This window comes from Mustela erminea, chromosome 5, assembly GCF_009829155.1.
Source record: "Mustela erminea isolate mMusErm1 chromosome 5, mMusErm1.Pri, whole genome shotgun sequence".
Taxonomy (NCBI): Eukaryota; Metazoa; Chordata; class Mammalia; order Carnivora; family Mustelidae; genus Mustela; species Mustela erminea.
Genome location: NC_045618.1, coordinates 19,368,311 through 19,381,594, shown reverse-complemented (window position 1 = coordinate 19,381,594; position 13,284 = coordinate 19,368,311). Strand labels below are relative to the sequence as shown.

Genomic DNA, 13,284 nt, shown 5'->3' with positions numbered 1-13,284 from the left:
TCTAGGGTCTGGGGATAGAATCGGGACTGTAACAGGTCCCATTCCCATGGAGCACATGCAGTGGGACCAAAAGACAGTGTGCAACACACAGATCAGTAAAACGTGTGGATTTTACAAACTGCTCTACGGAGATCCAGGTGACAGCACATGGGGGAGTGAGGTGGTCAGGTCACCTCTGTGAGAAGTGATGTTCCAGTGAGAAGGGGGCAGGCACTAAGGAGCCAGCCAGCCATGCTCTGTCTGGCATCTGGGGGGCCCGGAAAGAGGCAGTCTCTGGTGGGTGAGGGCTGTGCCAACCAGCTGACCTCACGGTCTGGTACGCCAGGGCAGGCGGGGGGCATTAACTCCATGTGTGGCCGGAAGCTTCTGCAGGGTCGAAGCACCAGAGTGGCGTGCACTGATTTCTGTTTTAACAAAACCCCGCTGCCTGACTCTTCTCCATGGAACTGGAGTCCTGTTCCAGGCTCTGGGTCCCCAGCAAACCACTCACCGGCACTGGTACCCACGGGGGTGAAGCCACTGCCAGCCTGGGTCTTTGCCGGCAGCAGGGCACAGCATGGTCCCCTGGACTTGGCTTTGTCCCTGCTCCCAATGTGCTGTCGTGCCTTTCTAGGTATATCTCTGGGTTTTCCTGTGGTTGGGGTGGGGGGTGGTAGTCACACAGGAGCGGGAATATTTTGAAGAACAAATTGCAGACAGAAGCAGGTGGCTTTGACACTAAAAACCTGGGGTTTGGGCAGCCAGATTGGAAAACGGGGCCACTTGCTGGAGCTTTGCTTGTTTTTAGCTTCCTTAAGGACCGTGGAGTGAAATGAAAACGTGAGATGTTCCAGGAAGTTCTGTTTGGAGGAAAGATGACATCAATTTTACTCAATTACCATGTGAAACAGACAACAAGCCTCTCCGTTGTGCCCAGAGAAACTGTCATGGTGTTTGAGCACACGCTGGTTCCCACAGCCAGCAGCCATCCCGGGGAAGCTGCCAGCGGGGGGGTGGGGTGGGGTGGGGGGTGGGGGAAGGATTGTAAAATGCAGGTGGCCAGGCCCACCCCCAGGGCTCTTTGGTTCTGGGGTGGCCTCCAGAATGGATTTCCAGCAAATGCCGGGGCGATTTGCTGCTGCTGCTTCAGGGACCACCCCCCTGGGCGGCACTGTGCTGGAGAGAGTCCTTTCCTGTACGGGGGTCTGAATGGAAACCACCTGTGATGTGGGGAGGCCCTTAGTGGCACAGGTAGGTGGTGCTCTTGGGGAACCCTGTGTGGACACTTGGCATAGCTCTTCCCCACGTGTCCCTGTCACCCTGTCTGCCCCTCCCTGCCCATGTCCCCAAGTCGCCCAGCCAGGAGAGCTGCATTGTGCTGCTGGCAGTGGGTCCCCCCTGGCTCGGCACCCCCGGCTGCCAAGGAAACGTGACACATGCAGCCCGGGGTCTGAGCACTTGCCAGGACGCAGCCAGAGCTGGACGCCGGAGACAGAATTTCCAGACGATTGGCCGTGCTCTTTCTTGCCCAACCAGGTGTCTCCTTCAACATCATATGGCCGCCGCCTCCGGGACTGCCTCTGAGCGTAAATTTCCATGGGAAAAAAAGACGAGGAGATTTCGTTACATGTCTTTGGGGCCTGCTTGCTTTGTGTTTGTGGCTGTCGTCAGATTTGTGTCTGGCTTGCCTGGCTTGGCCCTGGGCCCCCCTAGGAGATCCTGTGCATCTGCCCTGTGCCCTGCCGAGCTCTGTGGGAACATGGGACAGCTCACAGCAGGTGATGAGGTGCTCTGGCCATAGTCAGGCTCCCAGGTAGGCTTTTCAGGACATGAACACCCTGGTGCACATCAAGGGGCAGTACCTGCCTTCGGGCTTGGTAGAGAATGTTGCTAGAGCATGAAGTATCTTTCAAAAATTTAATTCGGTAAACTCTAACTGTGGTGATGTACACATTCAATTTACCATCTTAGCCATTTGTAGGCACACAGTTCAGTAGAAAGTGTGTTCACGGTGTTGTGCAACACATCTCTAGAACTTTGTCATCTTGCAAAGCTGAAACTCCGTACCCATTAAACTGTCCCATTTCCCAGCCCTTCCTCTTACCTTTTGAAGCAGGAAACTTTGTCTTCCTTCCAGCACCCCTCCTTTTTGAGCATTGGTCACAAGGGAAGCGACTGGGCCTTTGGGGTAGGGTCGTATAGAAGGCAACGGCTGTCATCAGGTCAGTGAGGAAGAAAATGGAAGGTTCTGCCAAGGGAGGTTGTCCCTATAGATTCTCGTTCCTGAAATTTCAGTCTTCATGCAGCTTTTCTGTGACATGTCCCAATTCCATTGAAGATTGCTTTGCTATGTTATTCCTTTAAACCTTCCTTAAATAATATGTCCTCTAACGTCTGTGGCTGGTGTTGATGTTCTAGGAAATGATAAGATAGCACCTCGAAATCCTGTGTGACTTGAATTTTCTCCCTCAGAACTGCAGGTTTTCATTCTTCCTATTTTTCATGTTTTGAATTGAGGTTTTCCATTTTGGGCCCAATCCTACTGCTGAATATTTCTGGAAGAATTTGAGTCACAGCCATTGGGTGGTTCTCAAAATATCAAAACAAGGAAAAAGTTATGTGTTTTCCTCCTCTTCACCCAGGTTTGGGGATAGGTAATTACGACATGACTTCAGAATTGGCCTACAGATGGTCCAGTGTAAAAAAAAGGAAAAAAAGAAAGGAAGAAAAAGAAAAGAAAAAGAAACAATGACTGCTATTTTTGTTCTTGGGGAATAAATTTGGGGGAAGGAGTAAGAACAGAACAACTAAATGCGTTCTGTTTTTCCTTGTGGGAAAGAATACTAAGTTACACAAAGATTTTCTTTTGCTTTAATAATAGTTCTCAAAGAGTAAGATCCAAGCAATGACACAGCTAATTCCTTTCTCACAGATGCTCAAAGACAGTGTGTGCGTGGCTTCTGACGAGTGTGTATCACACAGTATGTCCAGCTTCACATGGCCTGAATTAACTGTGCCTCCACTGTCCGTTCTGATTGTTGCTTTATGTTGCTGCTGATGTACTGAAGAACACAGCAGAAAGTTCTAATGCCCCGGCTGGAAAAGTCTCCCTTCTAGATGGTGTCTATCAGGGGAAAAAAAAAAAAAAAAGTAGACGTTTCAACACCAAGTGAAATAACTCAGAGGAAAAGAAATACTGTGTGCTCTCACTTATATGTGGAATCTAAAAAGGCTGAACTCCTAGGTACAGAGAAGAGTTTGCTGGTTGCCAGAGATGGGGGTGGGCAATGGGTGAAGGGGGTCAAAAGGTGCACGCTTCCAGTTATTATAAGTCTTGGGGATATAATGTACAGCAAAGTGACTGTGGTTAATAATACTGAATCACATGTTTGCAAGTTCCTAAGAGGATAGATCTTAAAAGTTCTTACCACAAGAAAACAGATTGTGACTATGTGAGGTGATGGGTGTTTGCTGAATTACTTGGGACAATCATTTGCTCTGTGTGTGTGTGTGTGTGTGTGTATGTGTGTGTCTGTCAAATCATGTACACCTAAAAATAATACAATGTTGTATATCAGTCATCTCTCAAACTAGAAAAAAACAAAGGAAAGCCAGCACACACTAAAGCAGAAGTCTTTCCCCAGGTATTCAAAAGACTCCCATCCCTGTTCTTTCCATATCTTCTTCTACCACCTATGTGATTTATCCCATTATATTTATATAATATATACTTATATGTTTTGTATATATATAAAAATATATTTTATGAGATAATATATATAGGATAATATATATATGGAATATATATATATAATATATGTGGGATAATATATATTTATCCCATTATCCCATTATGTCCTCCACATCCTGCTTTGTCCATATTTACAGGAGAGGGGCCAGGGAGTCTCACATTCAATGGGCTTTTCTCATCCATGTCAACTTTGATTTCTCTGCCTTGTTTGAGATTTCCTCTTTCTCTTCCCCTTGAAATGCTTTCCTTTGATTTTTTTTCTTTTTTTATATATATTGAGGTCCTTATAATGAAGTTCTAAAAGCAAGAGGCACAAAACTGAGAGGGACAAATCCTCTCTTGTTACTATAATCCTGTCTCTGTGACACACTGTGGTTAGAATGAAGACTCTGGGGAATAAAGGAAGAATATGGCCTTATTGTCCCAACAAGCCTGGATATGAGTTGGGGTCATTGTTGACTGGCTGTGGGTCTTGAGCAGGTGTCTTTCTCTTGATTAGCTGAAGGTGGTGGAGATACTGAATTTGACAGGTTTTGATGAGGGTTAGAGATGACACAGGCTGGCACATGACGGATGACCAAAGGCATTGACCTCCTGCTTCCCCTTCTTAAAGGTCCCCTTCAGCGTCCCCATAAAAGCCCATAATGGGAGTTTTAAGTTTTCTACCAGGATTATCTAATACCCATTCTTTCTTTTGAAATCTACTGTTCTATGCCTTTTTTTTTTTTTTTTAACAACTGATTTCCAGCTTAGCTTTGTGTGTTTGTGCACACATATGGGTGTGATTCCAGAGTTTCCTATCATGGGCATCTTTCTTTTGGGAATTCATATTTATCGGGGGTTTTAGATCTCAGAAGATCTTTTTTTTAAGTATTTATTTATTTTAGAGAGTGAGCATGGTGGGGGAGGGGTGGAGAGACAGGGAGAATCCTCAGGTAGACTCCCCACTGAGTGTAGAGCCCGATATGGGGCCCAATCCCGTGACCCCCCAAGATCGTAACTGGAGCTGAAATCAAGAGTCAGATGCTCAACCAATTGAGCCCTCCAGGCATCCCCAGAAGGCCTTTTAAATAAATCTGGGTCATATTTCCCATATATACATTTTTTGTTATTATTCTTTATGAACACTGAAAATTAAATTTCATATAATTATTCTTTCTTCAGATTTTTCTGTACTGGAAAAATGCAAGTTTTTAAATATTTTAATATTTTATAATTTTTAAATTAATAATAGTTTTTAATGAGCGTAATTTTTATCTTATTTATAAAAAAATTATTTTATTCATTTGTGTTTTATGGAAAAATTGAGCAAATAGTACAGAGTTCCCATACACAAATCTCCTCTTATTATCGTCTTACTATAGTATGGTATAAACTAATGGACCAGTAATGATGTATCATTTTTATTATTTTTATGGAAGCATAATCAACATACAGTGTTATATTTCAAGTGTACAATATATAGAGTCAGTAAATCTGTACATTATTCAGTGCCCACCATGATAAGTGCAGTCACCGTCTGTCCCCAAACAATGTTACTACAATCTTACTGACTGTATTTCCTATGCTATACTTTACATTTCTGTGACTTCTTTATCATTTATTTATTTAAGATTTTATTTCTTTGACAGAGACAGCGAGAGAGGGAACACAAGCTGGGGGAGTGAGAGAGGGAGAGGCAGGCTTCCTACTGATCAGGGAGCCCGATGCGGGGCTCGGTCCCAGGACCCTGGGATCATGACCTGAGCCGAAGGTGGACCCTTAACAACTAAGCCACCCAGGCGCCCCGATGTGACTTCTTTATTTCATAACTTGAAAGTTTATATCTCTTTAAGGTTAGTCCCTTTTTTTATTTCCCCCGTGCCCCCACTCACCTCCACTGAGTTTGTTAACCATCAGTTTTCTGTATTTAAGAGCCCATTTTTGTTTGTTCTTTTCGTTTTTTTTGTTGTTGTTGTTGTTTCACATATAAGTGAAATCGTGTGGTATTTGTCTTTCTCTGACTTACTTCACTTAGTATAATACTCTCCAGGTCCATACATATTGTCACAAATGGCAAGATCTCATTCTTTTTTTTTTTTTTTTAAGATTTTATTTATTTATTTATTTATTTGTCAGAGAAAGAGCGAGAGAGAGGGCACAAGCAGGCAGAGAGGAAGGCAGAGGCAGAGAGAGCAAGCTCCCCACTGAGTGGGGAGCCCAGTGTGGGACTTGATCCCAGGACGTTGGGATCACGACCCAAGCCGAAGGCAGCAGCTTAACCACCTGAGCCACCCAGGTGTCCCAAGATCTCATTCTTTTTTATGCTGAGTAATACTCCATTGTATAGATGTATCCTACCTCTTTATCCATTTGTCTGTTGATGGACACTTGGCTGTTGTAAATAATCCTGCCGTAAATGTGGGGGTGCATACGTCTTTTCAAAATAGTGTTTTCATTTCCTCTAGGTAAATACCCTTTCCTGGAATTACAGGATCATAGGGTAGTCCTATTTTTAATTTTGGGAGGAACCTCCATACTGTTTTCCACAGTAGCTACACCAGTTTACATTCCCACCAACAGTGCACGAGGGTTCCTTTTCCTCTACATCCTTGCCAACCTTCGTTATTTCTTGACTTTTTGATGCTAGTCGTTCCGACAGGTGTAAGGTCATAGTTCCTTGTGGTTTGGGTAGGTATTTCCCTAGGGACTGAGTATCTTTTCATGTGTCAGATGGCCATCTGTAGGTCTTCTTTGAAAAAAATGTCTGTTCAGGTCCTCTGCCCATTGGATTATTTTTTGGCATTCTGATTCATTATTATTGACTAGAGTCAATAGTTAATGCACATGTCCTTAGTTTTTACCTAATATCTTTTGTCTGTTCCGGGATTCCATCCAGGATACCACTGTATTTTTACAAATTTTTTATTTTTAAATTAATTTTTCTCATCATTAATTCTTTTTTTTTTTCTCTTGACAGGTGTACAATATGTTTCAACACCAGAGCCTTGGAAGTAAGGTGAACATTCAGGTTACCAAGCTCGTCCTGCTACGACAACGGCCTGTAAGTCCCCACGGACTCCCGTCAGAGCACACAGATGGCTTAACTGGTCTGCAAGTTTCCTAGTTGCTGTGGAGTGCTAAGGAGGAGTGCAGGTGGTTGTCAGTCTTATCTGCCCTGCCAGGCTTTGCAGATGGCAGCAGTGTGCCCTGGCCTGGGGACTGGGGATGTCCAGTGGGAGGAGGGCAGGTACTGTTACTAGAAGCTTGGTGTGCACGTGATGTGCTTGGAATTTCTAGGGAACCCTAAGCACTGGGCCTGTATGCATCCCTCCAACACTCCCGGCGCATCTCACATGTGCAACTCTAGATGATGAGGTCTTTGGAAACCAATCACTACCTTCTGGAGCTACATCCCAGCCTCGGGCCAAATTTGGATTCTCTGTAGCATTGTTTTCTGGTCTTTGAGTCAAGTACATTCCCACATGATAATGTCACTTGCGGAGTTAGGCAATGAACTTGAAAACAAGAGACCAGTGATGCTTGGTTGGGTACATAGTTCAGTTTGCCAAAAAAAAAAAAAAAAAAAAAAGAAGAAGAAGAAAAGAAAAAAATATATACTTTTTAATAACATAGTCTTCATATGAACTTGCAAAGAAGGCCCTGGCCTCTCTCTGGTCTGTGTACCTTCCTACCAGCATTACGATTGCATTTGGGAGAAGGACTTCATGGGATGATGTCCCAGCAAGCAGTTGTCTCCACACTATATTCTGAATGTAAACTCTGGCTTCCCTGGGTGTTTGCTTTTTTAACTGCCCCCCACCCACCCCTATTTCTTTCAGGCCAAATTGTCCATTGGGCACCATGGTGAGCGGTCCCTGGAGAGCTTCTGTCACTGGCAGAACGAGGAATATGGAGGAGCCCGGTACCTTGGCAATAATCAGGTTCCAGGAGGGAAGGATGATACGCCCCCCGTAGACGCGGCTGTATTTGTTACCAGGTGAGGCTGGATTTGGTCTGTAGCAGTGCACCCAACTGGGGAAAGGCATGTCCCTCTTTGGAGTGGAAAAGGGGGCGGTTTGCTCGGAATCCAGGCTTGGAAATCAGACCGTGGGCCAGATCACCGAGCCTTGAATTCCCCATCAGTAAAAGGGGGGTAAATTATAGTATCTAACCCTGAGTTACAAGGATCCCGTGAGCACAAGAAGTGCTTCTCATGGTGCCTGGCCCAAAGTAAGGACGAAGTCAGCTTTAGCCATAATTGTTGCTGTTGTTACTATTAAAAGAAAAGTACCAAAATCCTGGTTACCCAAAAGTCTTAAAGCTTCCAAGAAAATGCATCTGCTACCTCTCCTAAGCACCAGATGTAATGCTCACCAGGAAAGAGCTAACCTGTGTTTGAGGTTGCCTCTTGACTGACTTGTGGGTGCTGTCAGTTGCGGAGGGGGAGTGGATACCCCAAGTTTCCTGTAGGAAGGAGTACATGTAGGTACCTGTGTGCTGTGCATGGTCCCAACCCCGGGGCACTCCTGGGGCAATAGCAGTTGGCAGAGAGGCCTGGGGAATTCCCACGGATATCCTGTTGCAAGTAAGAAGCTGAGCATCTTTCTAACTACAGAGCTGGACTTTTCCAGTCTGAGAGCGACACCAGGGGCCTGGCAGCGGACAGCAGAAACCAAAGACAGTCTTCCCATGCAGGCAGCGGCCACGTCCTCTTAGTTTGCCAGGGGGATGCAGTAACAAATGAGCACAGCCTGGGGGACTTAAAACAACAGAAATGTATTCTTACCCTGTTTGGGAGGCCAGAAGCCCAGGGTCAAGGGGTGGGCAGGGCCGTGCTCTCTCTGCAGGGTCCAGGAGAGGATCCTTGCATCCTTCCTCCTAACTTCCAGTGGTGGCCTGCAATCTTTGGCATCCCTTGTCTTGTAGGCGCATGGCTCTGACCTCTCCTGCACTGTCACGTGGTCGTTTAGCCTCCTCCCTCTGTCCCAATTTCCCTCTTCTCATAAGGACATCGGTCCTTGGATTAGGGCCCAGCTGTAGCCCAGTGGGATTCCATCTTGATTTGCTTATATCCACCGACCCTCTTTCCAAATAAGATCGCATTCACAGGTACAGGTACTAGGGGGTTAACACTTGAACATATCTGTTTTTGGGGACACACTTTAACCCACAACAGATATTGATGTGGCTCTTTCATTTTCTTCTCACGTCTCAAACCTCTCCGAGAAAAACTGATTTGCTTGGGTTGCCTGACTTCCATGATATAAGTAGAATGTGTTGTGTTCACACCAAAACTCCCCCTTTACGAAACAGGCAGGAAGTGTTTCTTGATAATTTTAATCTGTTGGATTAAAATGTGAAAATGTTATTAGACTTGCTATGAATCTGTCTGTTTTGAATTTTAGGGAATTTTTAAAATTAATTTAGGGAAACTACTTCTCAAATTATAGGTTGTCTTTTTTTTTTCTCTTTCCTTTCTTCTGAGTTCAGAGGTTAAGTTGTGGCAAGGAGAACTTTATCATTCTGGTAGCCCGAGACAGCCTGCCCCTTGAAGAGGAGCCAGAAAAGCTCCCTGGTGTATCTCTTGAGCTACTTCCTGTAAGCCCCAGTGACATCCCAAAGCTGTCTGGGAAACTTCTGACACCTTATCTCCAGGCACCAGGCAAGGCAACTGCCTAACCTTCTCCTCTTAAAAAACCCCAGGATGTGCATATTGCCACCAGACCCCGAGCATATACCTTGTCCCCGCTGTGGGTGGATGATGCAGTAATTGCCAACCCCAAAGGGTTAAAAATGTGCTCTGTAGCATGCTGGTCCCTTAGGAGTGCATTTGCTGCTGTTACAGGCTCTGATTAAATGTATAATAGGACATGTGAGAAGACATCTATTCAGTAATTCTGAAGTCTTGCCATCCGGCTGGTGCTCTACCAGGCACCAAGGACAAACCATGAGCAAGAACTGGTTCTTGCTTTGGATCTGGGTTTGCTCACCCCAGGAGTGCTGGGAACATCCAGGCACCAACCAACCCTAGTGGTCACCCCCGCCCCCTGGCCTCGTGCGTACTGGCCAGAGGTTCCCATGGCTCCAAGCACTTAGAAATAGTGGGGTTTTCTGTAAAGCACCCTAAGAATTGCAGCGTTGGGGTGATACGTAGCACCCTTTGAGAGTAGATTTGATTTGGGGAGCAGGGTAGGGTCCTTGGGAACCATATCTGCATACAGCTGTAAATTCACGCAACTGATTTTCCAAATGCTCATTAAGTAAACTCCTAGAGAAGAGCTCTAATAACATGATCTTTGGAACGTACCACTGAACTTCCAAGGTCACTACTTTGAAAGTGGTTTGTCCCAAAACTAGATAAAACATACAAATTCTGGTGTTTGTGAGATCTTTCCCGACGTCATCTCTTTCTTGCAGTTTCATTCCTTGTCTGGGTCAAGGATGCACTGGCAAGTGGTCTCCGTTTGGAAACGAGTAGCCCCTTTTTTTTCAGAGGCAGTAATTAAGTGTTACTGAAATCAGTGTTGACAAAGCCTCCGTCTTAGCCTTTTTGCAAAATACCATCGTTGGTAGACATGAATTTACCCTTGGCCTGACAAGGCTGCCAGTTAGGTTTTCTGGCTCTCTTCTCTGCTTCCCGTCTCCAACAAACTTATTTATTGTAGTGGAAATATTTTGCATAAAAAAATCAGATTTTTTATTTTTTTTTTAATATCTCACACCCATTAGGTTACATTAGGTTTTGGCTCTTACCGAAAACAAGACAGAAAATAACAACCATTGTCAGGATGTAGAGAAAGGGGAACTCTTGCACACTGTTGGTGGGAAATAGTAAATGCATCCTCGAAATACTAAGTGTAGAATTACCCTTTGGTCCAGCAATCCTACTTCTGAGTATAGACCCAAAAGTATTGAAAGGAGGGTTTCTTCTTTTTTATTTTTTTAATTCTTTTTATTTATTTGACAGACAGAGATCACAAGTAGGCAGAGAGGCAGGAAGAGAGAGAGGAGGAAGCAGGCTCCCTGCTGAGCACAGAGCCTGATGCAGGGCTCGATCCCAGGACCCTGAGATCATGACCCGAGCCGAAGGTAGACACTTTAAACCACTGAGCTACTCAAGCAGCCCTGAAAGGAGGGTTTCAAAGAGATATGTGTGTTCCTGTGTTCACAGCAGCATGACTCATAATAACTGAAATGTGGAAGCAACCATGTGTCCTTTGTTGGTGAATGGGTAAATAACATGTGGGCTATGCATATGACATACAATTCAGCCTTACAAAGGAAGGGCATCTCGTCACAAGCTGCAGCATGGATGACCCTGGAGCACGTGATGCTGAGTGAGATACACAAAACGCCACAGAGGGTATGATTCCACTTCTTTGACAACCTTAGAGCAGTTAAATTCCTAGAGACAGGGTGGAATGCTGGAAAGAGGAAGGAATAGGAAGTTGGATGGATGTAGTTTCAGTTTTGTAAGATGAAAAGACTTCTGGAGATTGGTGCCCAACATTATAAATGCATTGAACCTCATGGAGCCGTATGCCTAAAAGGGTTTAATGCCTAAAGGTTTAAGATAGCAAATTCTGTGTTCTGTGTGTTTTAATCACTTTAAGACAGTTTGAGAATTTTTCTAATTAAGCCCTTAGGGGATGGTCCCGAGTGCATGGGGGCAGGTTCTAGGGAGGGGCCATGTCTGGTGAACCCTGAAGAGCAGGGTTCCTTCTGCTACAGGCAGAGCCAATTGCAAAGCCTTCCTGCATCTCTGTTAGCTGGGGTTTTCCTCCTTGGTTTCCCACGGAACTCTTATCAACTACCTGAGGGCTCATCCTTCCTCTCACCTGCTTCTGTGGAGCCACTGGGCCGGATCGGCCGGTGCCCAGCTTGCTCTCTGGGTCCTCCCAGCTGTGAAATTGAAGACCTCCCAGAAGAACAGGGAAGGCAGTGGGGAGTCGGGGCTGGGAGCCGAGTTGGCCAAGAGGCACTGTTTAATAATTAGAGGCTGAGAGCTACAGTTCACTAGGTTGGGATAATAATGGGCTGATGTTTTCACGTGGAAATTGGGTGCAAGATAGCTGCTGCCCCCGGGAGGCAGCTCTTTCCTCCCGGAGTAATCTGAGCTGAGAGTCTAATCACGGGCTGCAGGGACCCAATGGGGTTTACGGGCCGGTGTTCCCTAGTCCTGGCACTGAGGCTGGTCAATGCAAGGCTTTCTTCCCGACCTCCTCTGGCTCCTTATGGGCTGTGGCTTGTCCCAAGAGCGCATTGTCCCAGACGCCCACCAGCCCTGCAGACGGCCAGCCGCAGAGATGTGAGCATGACATCATGTTCGGCGGAAGCTGCCAAGCCAGAAGCCACGGAAGTGGACTTTCCAGCAGCCCCAGCCATGTCTGGGGCTAGAAAACCCCTCTGAGTGGACGGAGGCTGGGGACCACAGAGGACCCACACAGAGGACTGGGATCCAAGCGGGGCTTCAGCACCTGACACTGCTTTACCTTTGGCCCTGCATCTCCCTTAGGAAGCCATGAGAGAGGGAATCATCCCCCCGCTTCACCCCCAACCGAGGTCTGTGCCCGTGGGAGACACCGGGAGCAAACGCGCAGGGCCAGCTCGGAGCTCCGCCATGGGTCCACCTGCAGCTGTCCCTCCACCCTCCCCTTCGTGTCACTCCCATCCTGCTCCCCAGGCTCTGACTGAGGGGGTCTCCTGTGGGCCTAGCTCATGGTGAGCGCTCAGGGAGTATCTGGACCATTGCCTTGCATTTTCTCAGGTTCCCCAACATTGCGGAGATGAGGCCACCTGTAAGCTTGCACGGCAAGTTGAAAGTGTTCTGGAAATGTATGTCAGTCGGTCATAAAGGAGCCGTTACTTATTAAGCCGCAACGGTATGCCAGGCAATAGGTTATGTACAAGATTAGCTACCTAAAATCGTGGGGCCTTGTGCAGAATGAAAATGAGGGATCTTAAAAAGCCTTTCAAGATGGCAGTAGAAGAGCAGTAAACCAGGTCGGGGGATGGGAAGCTTAAGTGCACACAGCTGACGCACACATGCAACGTTCCAGGTTGCGGAGGTCCTCATGGCCTGCCCTCTCTTGAGGAGCAAGCAGTGCAAAGTAAGAGGACTAGGACGGGAGAGCTCTGATGGAACTCCACTTGAACCCTTCAGCCCCGGCATGTGGGTTAGGCATGAGTTTGCAATAGGTGCAAGATCACGTGGAGATGAAGTTGCCCCTGTGGGCAGCGAGCGGGCTTGTGTTTTCTTTTCTGAGAAAGGACCTTGAACAGGAAGGAGAAAGAAGATTCAAATCTTGGCTGACCCTTTCAAGCCAGGCTTGTGATTGAGCTTGGCTTTCCCCTCTGTGAGTAGACAGCACTTCCTCCCACTCCCTCAGGAGAAGCAATGGGTGGTGTTGCAGGGTCTATCATTTGAGACCACCCACTTCCCTTTAGGGAAGCCACGGGATGAGGGAGCACGCACTGCTCCTGTCAGCAAGCAGGGCTGGCGTTCTCCAAGATGGTGCTCTCTCCAAGATGGCGGCCTCTTCTACTCAGTTCTCTTTAGTTCTTCACCGTGG

General features: G+C 46.4%; 1 protein-coding gene across 4 annotated transcripts in view; it reads left to right on the top strand.

Annotated features, from left to right (window-relative positions):
- The window catches only part of ADAMTS17 (ADAM metallopeptidase with thrombospondin type 1 motif 17), a 326,270-nt gene that overhangs the window by 71,943 nt on the left and 241,043 nt on the right, over window positions 1-13,284 (top strand). For all 4 annotated transcript variants that reach the window (XM_032342200.1, XM_032342198.1, XM_032342199.1 and 1 more), the window contains exons 5-6: window positions 6,690-6,773; window positions 7,552-7,709. In XM_032342200.1, the coding sequence (XP_032198091.1) occupies window positions 6,690-6,773; window positions 7,552-7,709 (242 nt within the window). The remainder of the gene's footprint in view (window positions 1-6,689; window positions 6,774-7,551; window positions 7,710-13,284) is intronic.